Source organism: Euprymna scolopes, chromosome 21, assembly GCF_053919585.1.
Source record: "Euprymna scolopes isolate OS-2025 chromosome 21, ASM5391958v1, whole genome shotgun sequence".
Taxonomy (NCBI): domain Eukaryota; kingdom Metazoa; phylum Mollusca; class Cephalopoda; order Sepiida; family Sepiolidae; genus Euprymna; species Euprymna scolopes.
Genome location: NC_136502.1, coordinates 66,295,957 through 66,308,914, shown reverse-complemented (window position 1 = coordinate 66,308,914; position 12,958 = coordinate 66,295,957). Strand labels below are relative to the sequence as shown.

At 35.2% G+C, this 12,958-nt stretch overlaps 1 protein-coding gene across 1 annotated transcript; it reads left to right on the top strand.

Annotated features, from left to right (window-relative positions):
- The first annotated feature begins 3,251 nt into the window (after nt 1-3,251).
- LOC145242832 (uncharacterized) lies at nt 3,252-3,797 on the top strand. The gene has a single exon (XM_080105953.1). It carries the CDS (start codon nt 3,252-3,254, stop codon nt 3,795-3,797), a length of 546 nt encoding a protein of 181 aa, XP_079962079.1.
- Nucleotides 3,798-12,958: the final 9,161 nt, after the last annotated feature.

The following is a 12,958-nucleotide window of genomic DNA, read 5'->3' as shown; positions in this document are numbered from 1 at the left end:
TTTGTTAGAGAAAAATTATTTTTTGTGCTTGCTGTGAATTTGTGTGGAAGGGTTTAGCTTACACCGAGTGTTTCATTCAAACTTATTCATTTCATTTTAAATAAAGGGGTCACCGTTTCATGTTGTGGACCAGGATATAAAATACCCTAACTCGCTACAAGAAAAAATAATGAAACGAATTGAATGAAGGAAACAAAGAACTCAAATGCTGGAATAAAATAAACATGTCGTTTATTTTCTGTTGAGAAATGAAAGTCTTGCGTGTACACGCGTTCATTCGACCGTTGACGACTACGCACGTGGAAGGAAAGGGGAATGCAATAGAGAAACAGGAAGTGGCAAGCCGGCCTATAGAAAGAGAGGGTAAAGCTCAGTAGAGAGGCGTGCACATGTCTGTGTTGATGGACCAAAGCCGAAGGGGAGATAGAGTGGGGAAAGTCAATCCAGTTCATGGAGAGAGAAAGCGTATAAAGTGTACGTGCGCTCATCCCACATTACAGTAGCAGGGAAAGTGATGTTAGGTCGCATGGTCGGTTCGTCAACTAAACAGGTCGAACGCTGGTCCGGAAGGAAAAGGGTAGTTGACAGGTTTTGTTGACTTTTATACTGGGGTTAGTGTTCTGGCTGCGCATGTCTGGCTTTCACTTAAAAAGAAGTGACGTCACAGCTCGAGTGTGTGTGCACACGTTAGTGTGTGTGTGTATGCGCATGAATGTGAGTGTGTGTATGAGGATGTGTATATGCGTGTGTGTGTATGAGCGTGCGTACATGTGGGTGTGTATATGTGAAGAAAAACATGTTCAAACAATATAAAAAACGCCAGCCTATCAAAAAGAGTTAATACTTTCTTAGTGTACAAAAAATTCTAATATCTGGACTTTCGCTGTTTTTTATGCTACATTTTGCTATCACCAACTCCCTGCCTTTTATGCAACAACAACAAAAATATGATGCATATTCTCCGCTACGAGAAACACTCCACTCGCAAAATAATCTTGCAAAAACAAATTTTTTTTTACAGAAAAACATTTTTTTCAGAGAAAAAATACATGACTGTTTACTAAACAGTTGAGTCCAACAAAAACGCGTTACTAGCGACTAGCCATCTAAAACACTCTTCACAGAAGAACACTCGAAACATTTAATTTTTCACAACCTCCGCAGAAGTAGAATCGTCAACAAAACAATTTGTCATCGACATATAGCAATGAGCAACTTAACGACTTCAAATTCCACTGTAATCGTTCAAATTTAAAGAAATTATATTCAATTCTACGAAATAAATTTGAACACAGTTGCAAGCATCAAGTCTTGTGTTGATACAAAAAAAACGGATTTTACAAGCAACTATCACGGACGGACATATTACAAAATCTTCATTACTTCAAATTTTTACAACTGACACACATAAAAGAATCTTTCTTTATTTCGATAAACATGTTTTGGTTTTCTTCTGAAAACGAATCCAACAAGGGGGTATCTGTAGCAGCCGACACCCGATACAATCACAGGCAAGAGCTAATTTTCTCAATTCAATATTTGAAATCCATTTCTCCCTTGCTTGTCCAATCACAAGCTAGCTCTTAATCATGTGACCTAGTACATAAAAGGTGAAATCACAAACCTTTATTTCTCTTTCCTCCTGGCTTCAGCATGAAGCACACATTAGCCTGGGGCTTTTGCCTCAGGCTGAACGTGAGTACTATAAGCTAACAATGGTTCTTTTCAAACTCTTATTTGTGTCATATGCAGTATCCAAATGAACATTCTTATCATGCAAAAGAACATCACACCCCCACATACGACAATGCATAAATACACTGAAGACTTTGCCCTTTCTTTCTCCTTTAACTAGCTTCCTTCATCCCGGCGACTACTAGCTATAAATACATGTAAACGGAGCTGTTCTCTGATCAACAAATCAGCAATATATTAATTCTCTCTTTACACAAGAACACTTCAACCTACTAACCCGTTTCTCTCATGTACACGCTACTAACAAAGATAACAAATAAAGTTGTTTATTAAATGTTAAAATGACACTTCTTTTCGTTGTCTTTATTATTAACTAAAAGACTTATAGGTCTATACTGAGAGGAAGATGACCGATCACCTGAATTCCTAAATATTGGGCATACTGATGAGATTTTCCAGGAGGTTGGGAAGCAATTCTCCTTAAGACAACGCTTAAACAGCTTTGTAAGTATGGGAGCTGTGATGTCCACAAGTAAAGAGACATAACCCTAAGAGTTATCTACCCTTAGATGCGCACTCTCTAATAAAAGTAAGCTCGGACGGCAGTTCGCTGGCAACCGATCTATTGTTAACATCTATGTCTGTGTTGTCGTTCTTTAATGCTGTTTGATTCCTGCCAGACGGGATCCTCCAACATTATATCTGGCGATGAGAGATTATTTTTCGTGACGAGCTCACGCTACATAATTTTCGGAATTAATACAAAAAAAAATGGCCAGCGGTGGTTTACCAGTTTTTCCCAGTTTTAGTGTACATGCGGACCAAACCACAACCACCGTTCCTTGGAAAAAAATGGATAGACAGGTTGGAGAATTTATTTGTCGCTATGGACATTCACGATGATAAAAAAAAGAAAGCGACACTTCTCCACTATGCAGGAGACAAAGTGTTCGATATTTTCCACGATTTCACAGATTAACAAAAGGACATAGGCGCAACCAACATTTTGCAGGGGTGCACATCCTCTAAAGTAAGAAGGAAGGTGCTAAGAGACAACTCTATGCTAAAGCAAGTCCTGAATGAAACTAGGGCAATCGAACTGGCTTATATGCGTACTGCAGACATGGAGCGTAATGAACTACATGCTCTTTACAGCAACAAGAACCGCATGCGTCTTACACGTGGAAATAACAAAAATTTCAACACCAACGGCAGTAAAGACATTTGTTGTGAACACGTGTGGCAAAATAGTCGCCATGAAACCTCAAAGAATCGACCGCGTGGTGGACAAAAAAAAGATGGCGGACAGCAAACGTGTCACTATTGTGGATACTCTTCTACACACCCCACTTGTCCAGCCCGAGGGAAAGAATGCAAGAATTGCCACAAGAAAGACCACTTTGTGAGAGCATGCAAAGCAAGGCCGGTAAGAGTAATTCGTTTCACCAATCCTCCTCTGGTATTCCGCCTAGTGACGAGTCTGTGAAATTTACACCGTCAATTAAGACACCAAAAGTTACCGCCCTTGTCAATAAGAAAATTCGTTTGTGGTAGACATGGGTGCTAATGTCAATATAATTGCTGGACACATATATGATGGTTTAAAACACAAACCACGTATAAACAAAACAACGACCTGGATATTTGCGTACAAATCTAAACATGCCATACCCATCCGAGGATTTATTAATGCGAGCATAGAATTTCGTGATAAATCCTGTAAGGCTAAGATATTTGTGGTCGACAGCGACAATCCTTTAGTTGGGCTGCAGAACCTCTTGAGTGGTCATTCTGCTGGAGCACTGGGAATGATAACGTTTAACTTCACTTTCCATGTGAATGTCCTAATTCAAGACGAGTTCCCCACACTTTTGTTTGATGGAAAGATGGGAAAAATTTCCGGAGTTACCATTAATCTCCACATTGACTCATCGGTCTTCCCCATAACTCAGCGACATCGCAGGATACCTTTCCATGTGAGAAAAGACGTGGAGACAGAACTCAAACATCTCAGAGAAATGGATGTGATTGAAGAAGTCACTGAACCTACCCCTTGGGTTAGCCCGGTTGTAGTAGTTCCCAAGAAAAATGATAGCATATGAATTTGCGTCGACATGAGAAATGCAAATGAAGCCATTCAACGGATAAAACATCCAATGCCAACCATAGACGACTTAATAGCAGACTTAAATGGATGTACAGTTTTCAGCAAACTAGACCTCTCCAATGCTTATCATCAACTAGAACTGGAAGAGTCCAGCAGATATATAACGACATTTGCCACACATGCAGGTTAATTCGTTACAAGCGTTTTGGTGTGAATGCAGCCTCTGAACTATTTCAAAAAGCTATATCAGACCTCCTCAAAGACATCCCAGGAGTGAAAAACTTATCAGACAACATAATTTATGCATGTGACCAGCCATCACATGACATCAGCTTGATGAACACCCTGAAACGTCTACAAGAAGTAGGAGCCAAGCTGAACAAAGAAAAATGCCTCCTTTCTGTACGGAAACTGACTTTCTTTGGATACATTTTCAGTGAGAATGGAGTGTATCCTGACCCAGAGAAAATCTCTGCTATTACAAAATTCAAATCTCCGAAGAACATTAGTGAAGTCAGATCATTCTTGGGCATGACACAGTATGTGGCTCGATTTATTCCACATTACACCACTATTAGTGAACCACTGAGACGGCTCACAAAAAGGATACTAATTGGAGATGGGCAGAAGAAGAAGAAGCAGCAAACAAGTTAAAGGAAGCTCTGACTGGAACTGAGGTGATGGTGTACTTCGATCCGAAGAAAGACACTGACATCCTGGTAGATGCAAGCCCAGTTGGATTAGAGTTGGATTAGGTGCAGTTCTGACATAAGCTGGGAAAGCACTATGCTATGCCAGTCGTGCCCTCACAGATATAGAACAGCGATGCTCTCAAACTGAGAGAAAGATGTTAGCCGTCGTATATGCAGCTGAACATTTTCATCTTTATTTATCCATATTCAAAATCACCACCGACCATCGTCCTCTTCTTGGGATTGTAAAAAGTCTTAAACCGACAACAACAAGGATTGAACACTGGCACATTCGTCTCATGCCCTACCAGTACAACCTGGTATACTGTTCCGGGAAAGATGACTAAAACCCTGCAGACTATCTGAGTCGTCACCCACAACACATACCATCTAAAGACAATGTAGCAGAAGTCTACATAAGGTATATAGCTCAGAATACAATACCAAAATCTTTAACTCTTGAAGAAGTCAAACAAGCCACAGAACAGGACCCCCAGTTACAAAAGGTCATGGGTGCTGTTAAAGATGGATGATGGAATGACCCCCAGCTGTCAAGCTTTTCCCCATTCAAGGATGAAATTTCGATACGCAATGGTCTCGTCCTTCGAGGACACCAGCTTGTAATTTCCTCAAAATTAAAAAAGAGATCAGTCGATATAACCCATCAATCTCACCAGGTCAAATGCAACCAATAAGGGAAACGTGTGGTTCCCAGGAATCGATAGACTCGTCGAGGAAGCAATACACGGATGCATTCCCTGCCAAGCCTCAGACCCAAGGCACATGAGCCATGAACCCATACACTCCTAACCACTACCAGTTGCACTGTGGACTGAAATCTCAGTCCATTTTGCAGGTCCGTTCCCATCAGGTGACTATGCGTTAGTCATAATCGACGATTACAGCTGATTCCCTGAAGTGGAGGTAATACGCTCAATATCTGCGTGTACAGTTATTCCCCGTCTAAACATAATCTTTGCTAGACAAGGATATCCGACCATTCTAAAATCCGATAACGGTCCACCATTTCAAGGACAAGACTTTAGAGACTTAGCGACACAAACAGATTTCAAATTTAGATGCATTACACTTCTATGGCCTGAGGCAAATGGTGAAGTAGAGCGTTTTATGCACACCCTAAAACAATATGTTCTTGCGGCTATGGTGGAAGGCCACAACTGGAAGACCCAGTTACCACATTTCCTAAGGCAATATAGAGCCACCCCCTATACCACAACAAAAATATCTCCATTTGAAGCTTGTACGGGCCGAAAAATGAACATTGGCATACCAAATGGTATCGAAAGCCCAGTAACAGGGCCAATGCATAAAAAAATAAAAGAAAATGACTCCAAAGGAAAGGAGATGAAGGGGTATGCTGATAGAAAGACAAAAACAACAGCTCTCAGCCTTGGTGATAAGGTCTTGATCAGACAGAAGAGACAAAACAAACTGTCACCACCATACAATCCTAAACCATATACCGTTACAAAAATGAAAGGAAGTATGATAACGGTTCAGAGAGGAAATCACCAAGTGACTAGAAACTCTTCTTTGCTAAAACGTATAAGACTTAGGGATGAAAACCCTGACTCCGATTCTGACTCTGAAGGTGAGTACAATCCACACATCCCAGAAGATCTGGAAATGTCCAAAACACAAATAGCAGATCCGTTACCGAGACAAAATCCATCTTGGAAAAGATTGCCCCCAGCCAGACTCAAGACTTCATAATGTAAGATAAAAAAAATAAATAAATAAAATAAAATAAAATAGTAAAAAGTAACATAAGACAGGTCGTTCCACCAAGATGGGGAGGGATGTGATGTCCACAAGTAAAGAGTTATCTACCCTTAAGATGCGCACTTTATGTCTGTGTTTTCGTTCTTTAATGCGGTTTGATTCCCGCCAGACGAAGCTAGTTCTGGTTGAAACTTTTTTAGCACTATAATAGGAATGTCGTCAGGGCCAGTTGCATTACTGGAATCAAGATGTTTGATTAGCTTGGTAACATGATGCACAGATATTTGAATGTCACATACTGATACAGGAGGAAATACTGAGGGTTGGCGGCCTTGGTCGCATAGTGTAGAATTAGCTGCAAAGTTCTTGACCAGCTAGGTAGAAAAATCGATTTTGTCCTTTTAAAAACAACAGTAAATAAATAGAAATTAAAAAAAAAAATAGTATGCGGTCTGTAGTCTCGTTTTATTAACAGAATAAACGCTTTAAAATAAGTGAACAGCCAGGTAGGTAGAAAACGGACACTTAGAGAATCGATTTTATTTTTTTTTTTTAAACAACAGTAAGTAAACAAGTAAAAATATTTTCTAAAAATATGGGAAGTATAGTCTCTTTTAAAAACAATATCTCCTTCAAGGACGGTCATAAAAATGTGTTTTCAATCGATATTTATTCAATAAGAGACCAGTTTTCCTACCTAGCAAAAAGGAACGAGTTTTCCTAAATTCCATTTTATTAATACAAAGATGCATAGACAACACAGACATAATTGTATAGTTTTCTCTTCGTTTTTTTTTATTACGTTATACCGAATTGTCTCCCTTTATGCAGAGTTACCTCCATTGTCGACTATTCTATTTCTTTGTTAAAAAGGGAATTTTTTTTCTCGTGATTGCAAAATTTATCTTTAAAATCTTTATTTTAATTAACATCTGGTTATTTTATAAATTAGCCCCTTTTTTGCAAAGAAAACAAGTCAGGCGAAAGAAATGGAATGAAGTAAGTCCAACCATTATCGAAATTTTTTCGTTGCGATCATTTTACGATTGAGTGTTTAAAAAAAAATGAAATTGTAATGGTGGTCTCATGTCGATATGAAAAGCGAAAAAATACTAGATAATTTTGAAACATTTTTAGAGCATGTTCATGAAAAATATGGTAATTAAAAGAATTCCCAGTAAGCTTGAGGGGGGGGGGCAGACAAATATTTATTTCAGCGGTGTAAATTATTTGGGTCTTAAAAAATATATAAAAATTATTTTTATATAAAACACATCCAACCCGAAAAAATGTAAAAAATGTAATTTTTATTATTTTTTCAACATTTTTTTTATTGTGCAACAATCGAGGCCGCCAACGTTTTGAAAATTTGGCCTTTTTAAGGATAGCCAAATTGGCTTTTTTGAGGCCAAATTTGACCTTTTTTACGCTCTTCCATGGAGCATGGTTCCACGAAAGAGCGTCAAAAAGGCCAATCTGGCAAGTCTTAGAAAGGCCAAAATTTCAAAACAAAATGTCGGTCTCCGTTGTTGTACATTTAGTCTAATAAAAAATGTTGAAAAAATAATAAAAATTAAATTTTTCAAGTTTTATTTCAGCCTTAAGGTCTAATAATGTGTTTTATATAAAAATAAATAATTTTTATAAATTTTTGTCTGTCAAATAATTTACGCTGTTGAAATACACATTTGCCTAAAAACGTTATTTAGAAAGCCATTCTAAACATGGGGACGGGAGGGTGTTGTGTTTGGCAGAAAAGTAATTTATGTTGCCTTTGATAACATTTATTTGTTATATATTTGTTTTTTGACAACTTTTTCGAATCTATGTGTACAGTAATACAATCCCACACTATGTTTTTCGAGCTGAATAAATATGTTACATTGAATAAAAACACAAAAAATATATCCAGTTTGGTAGAAAAGTAATTTATCTTGCCTTTGATAACATTTATTTGTTATATATTTGTTTTTTGACAACTTTTTCGAATCTATGTGTACAGTAATACAAACCCTTTTATTTAGAAGAATTAATTCAGTTTATTTCAATATTCATAAACATTAACGTTGTCATTTAAAAAGAAAATGCTATTAAAAAGTAAAAAAAAAGTTTTAAAAAGTCGATAAAAGTGATTAAAAGTGAGATATTATTAATAAATGTGTAGTAATGTATTTTATTTCAATATTCATAAACAGTAAAACAATGTCGATAAAAATTAAGGATCGTTTTGTTACTATGGCAACTAAAACGTCCTTTGCGCCTGCGTGGGGAGAAGTCATTGTTTTTTTAGGGTGTTCGGCAGGGAACTCTTACCACGACCAGTACCTAAATAATTCTTGTGTTATTACAAAACAACAAAAAAGAAAACACGGTCTTATGTAATTTTGGTATCGCGCTGAAATAATAACGTTATTATTTCGGAAGCCATTCTTAACATCGAGAGGGGAGGGTATCGTTTAAAAGTCATTTCGGGGGCAGTTGTGCACGTGCAAAGTACTGCAGTGCAGTATACAAATTTATTTTCTTTTGGATGTGGGAGAGGCCCGTTTTAAAACTATATCTACCTCAGTATTTTCTTTAATTTTCTGACATTACTTATTTCTTTTTAATTAAATGAACTCTTTAAAATAAGTTTAAACACCAAAAACTTACAAAGCTAGGTAGAAAACGAAAACTTAGAAAAATCAATTTAATTTTTTTAAAACAATAAACATGTAAAAATATTTTTAAAAATATTGGATGTGCATTTACCTAAAATAATACAAATTTATTTTCTTTTGGAGGAGGGGGGGGCTCGTTTTAAAACTATATCTACCTTAATTTAATTTTCTATTTTTGAGTAATTATCCTCCTAAGACGTGATCCTTTTATGTCGGACATGGTGCCGGGAAAACTCGTCTCCGGAAAACTCGTCTCGGGAAAACTCGTCCCCTTTCGCTAGGTAGGAAAACTGGTCCCTTATTGAATAAATATCGATTGAAAACACATTTTATGATCGTTCTTGAAGGAGATATTGTTTTTTAAATTAAACTATACCCATAATATTTAAAAAATATATTTTTACTTGTTTAATGTTTTTTTTTAATAAAAGCGTTTATTATGTTCATAAACGAGACCGCATATTTTTTTTTATATTAATATAAAAAGAATTTACTTATATACTGTTGTTTATTTTTATAAACAACAGTATATAAGTAAAATCGATTTTTCTACCTCGCCGACTATGTTGTTTATTTAATTTATTTGGAATCGTTTATTTGGGAAAGAAAAAAAAAACACAGAAAACAAACAAAAAACATGTCGAGTGTTACGGGAGAACGAGAAATAATGTCCGGTATATCACATCTTAGGGGGTCTTGTAATCGCTAAAAAATAGAAAATTAAAGAAATTACTGAGGGAGATTTGGTTTTAAAAAGAAAATAATAAATTTTAATATTTTTTTAAATATAATTTAGAGAGAGAGAGGGGGGGGGATAAAACCTATATCTCCCTTCGAAAAGCAACCAACAAAAAATGAAATTAAAAAGATTCTTGATAAACGATAGCGGAGTTTTCAAGAAAATTGATTAATAAATTTATTTAGTGATTACTTTTTCTCTTAATGATTGATTTTAGAATTTTGAAGTAAAAATTAAAAAAATTAAAAATGAGTTAATGAGAGATTGTTAGAACATGGCATCTCTCGCGCCAAAAAAATATTTCGTTTTTAATTTATTAGTTAATGACATTTTTTTTGTTCTTATTTTAACGATGTTTTTTGGAGTAATAAAAACAATAATAAAAACAATAATAAAAACAAAACAAAAAAATTTATAATAAATGTTGATAATTGATAAAATTATAATTTTAAATAATGCATGAGTGCATTTGGTATGAGAGAAAACAAAAACATAACAAAAAAAAACTATCATGATTAAAAAATCAAAACAAAATGTACCTATTTACTATGCCTCCCCACGGGACAGAGTTAGACACCAGGGTCGTTTTTTTTACGTGGAGAAAAGGTACAAAAATAAAAATTGTCTCAGTCGTGAAGGATTTCTCCTCCACCGAAAGAGAACAAGAAATGGAAGTGCAGCATCTGAAGAACAGATACTACACTTTGATCTTGATCAAAAGGCCAAAAACAAAACAAAATGTAACGAAGAATCGAATCGCTCCCTGTTTTTTTTATTTTTTTGTTTTGTAGTTATAAGCTTAGAAAGACAGGGGGTCGAGTTAATTCACGCCCCCCCCATTTTGAAATTGCTATTAAAAAGTAAATAATTAATTTATGTGCCAAAGTTTTATATATCACATTTATATATCACATATAATAAAAGATCAATAAATAATATATTCTAATTTAAAACAAAAAAAAAGAACAGTTTATTGGAAATTTACTTGTAAAGTCCAAAGTTTAAAACCTTTTTTTTTTTCAAAAACCATGTTGTTTGTATTTTTTTTTTTAAATGAAACGTTGGTTCTTGCTCCTTTAATTAAAAAAAAAAAAGGGTTTGAATTACATTTTTTGAGTAGTTATAAGCTTGGAAAACAGGGGTCGAATTATTCAATATTTTTCACAAAATTTCTGATTCCGTGACAAGAAGGTACACGACGAAGGTTTTTGTTTATTTTTCTGTATCGGCACAAGTACTAATCTGGACTTGCACCAATTTTCCTGTTAATAATTACTTATAACTATAATCTCAGGTTAAACAAAAAAAAAATATCCATAAAAAAAACGGTACTTGTACAGTTTAATCAAGACATTAAAAAATGAATAAATCAAAAAAGGTTATATTGTTCTAGGTACAGGCAAAAATAAACGAATAAGGATAAGGGGACCTAGTTTTGAAAGCCGATTTATTTATAATTTTTTTTTTTTGTAGGTTTCTGAATACTTTTGGATTGTATTTGAAAGATTAAAGACTAAAGTTAATTTCCCAAAGAAAAAAAATATTTATACACGAAAAAAAAAAAAAAAGGTTATGAAAAATGTTTTCACGGTGAGTTAACCAATTCAGCTAAATTTTGAAGTTAAATAAATTCATTGTAAAAATCCTTTTAGAGATAAACATTAGTTTTCTGTAAGTACGAGCAAAAATGAGGAGGCAAAAATAGGGGGACCTCGTTTTGAAAGCCGAGTTATCATAATTTTTTGTAGGTTTCCGACTACTTTTTAATTGTATTTGAAAGATTAGAGACTAAAGTTAATTTCCTAAAGGAAAAAAATATTTGTACACGTGAAAAAAAAAAAGTTATGAAAATGTTTTCACGGCGAGCTAACCAATTCAGCTAAATTTTGAAGTTAAATAAATTCATTGTAAAAATCCTTTAAAAGATAAATATTAGTTTTCTGAGTCTATTTCAAAGATAATTAGTAAAGTAAAGTCCTAAGATATTGAATAAAATATTTAAAAAAAAAACCCACCTTTTTTATACAAAATACAGCTTAATTAGCCCTCAAAAAGCAAGTAATTATGCCGTTCGGCAAAACACAACCGGTAGCAGGTTGTAAACACGAATATACATGAATATACAGAGGCCAAAATTTCAGCAAATCAAAACGCTGTTTCAAAATGAAATCATGATAGTAAAAGGAGGTAGGAGGGGTCAGATTTCTTCTTTTTTTTCCCCCAGACATGCATCCGTATATTCCTATTCTGAACATTTGTATCAATTTTTATCATTTTTTAATTCAATTATTTTTTATGTTCCTGTTTTTAAATCAATTTTTTTTTTTTTTTGATTATTGTTCGAGATTATATAAAAATTATGTTACGCCGAAAGTTTCACGTTCTTGCGAGCAAGGAAATTATTAAAATCTTGCATATAAAAATTATGCGAAATCTGTAATTTAAGTAAAGGGAGGGGTCAAAATGTTTATACATTTTTAGATAAGTAGGTCGTTACTATTTTCAGATAATAACTTTATTCATCCAAAATGATGGAGGTCTGAACCATACAATGATATTATGGTAACATGAGTATAACATAACAATTCAACTATCTGTTGGATAAATCGAAGATGCACTAATGGCTGGATTATGATTATGTAATACGCTATCCTCTATCCCTTCCCGAGTCATTTGAGAGTATTCTGAATAACTGATTTAATGTCTGTTACTGATGATTACAGATAGGATGATGTTCTTTTCAAAGCACATATAAATAGATAGTGTCTTTATACTATGACCTCAAATCATGTGGGGAAATGAAATTAAAATATGAATTAATAAGTGTACTGCTTGTACATAAAATAAAGAGACAGTCATGAACCATCATTAGGTAGACTGCCCTCTGGTTCGGTGATTATTCTGTTATTAATGTTCTTTGGTTCTTGTCATGGGCGACTTGAGCATCTTGGAGTCTGGTCAAAGGAAAGTTGTTCTGGTCTTACTCTAGGTGTCATGCTCCTTTTCTGTGTAGTTGGTACCGTGGATGGAGGCGTTGGAACCTGCGGTGTGGGAGGTGACCTGGTAGGCGCAGGCATGGGAGGTTGACTGTCATCCACTGGTGATGGTCTGTCTAAGACTGATGGCATTAGTGAGTGACATGGGATGGTCTACCCTGCTCAGCTGGTGTAATACAGACAGGAAGTGAACAATGACTTGGTGAAGCTGGTGCATGCCCACTGTTGTCCTGTAGTTTTGAGTCTGTGACGGTCTGAGATGGAACAGCTGGGGCTATTGGTATCTCACTCACTGGTGTAGGTGGGTTGGGATTTCCTCCTTTGAA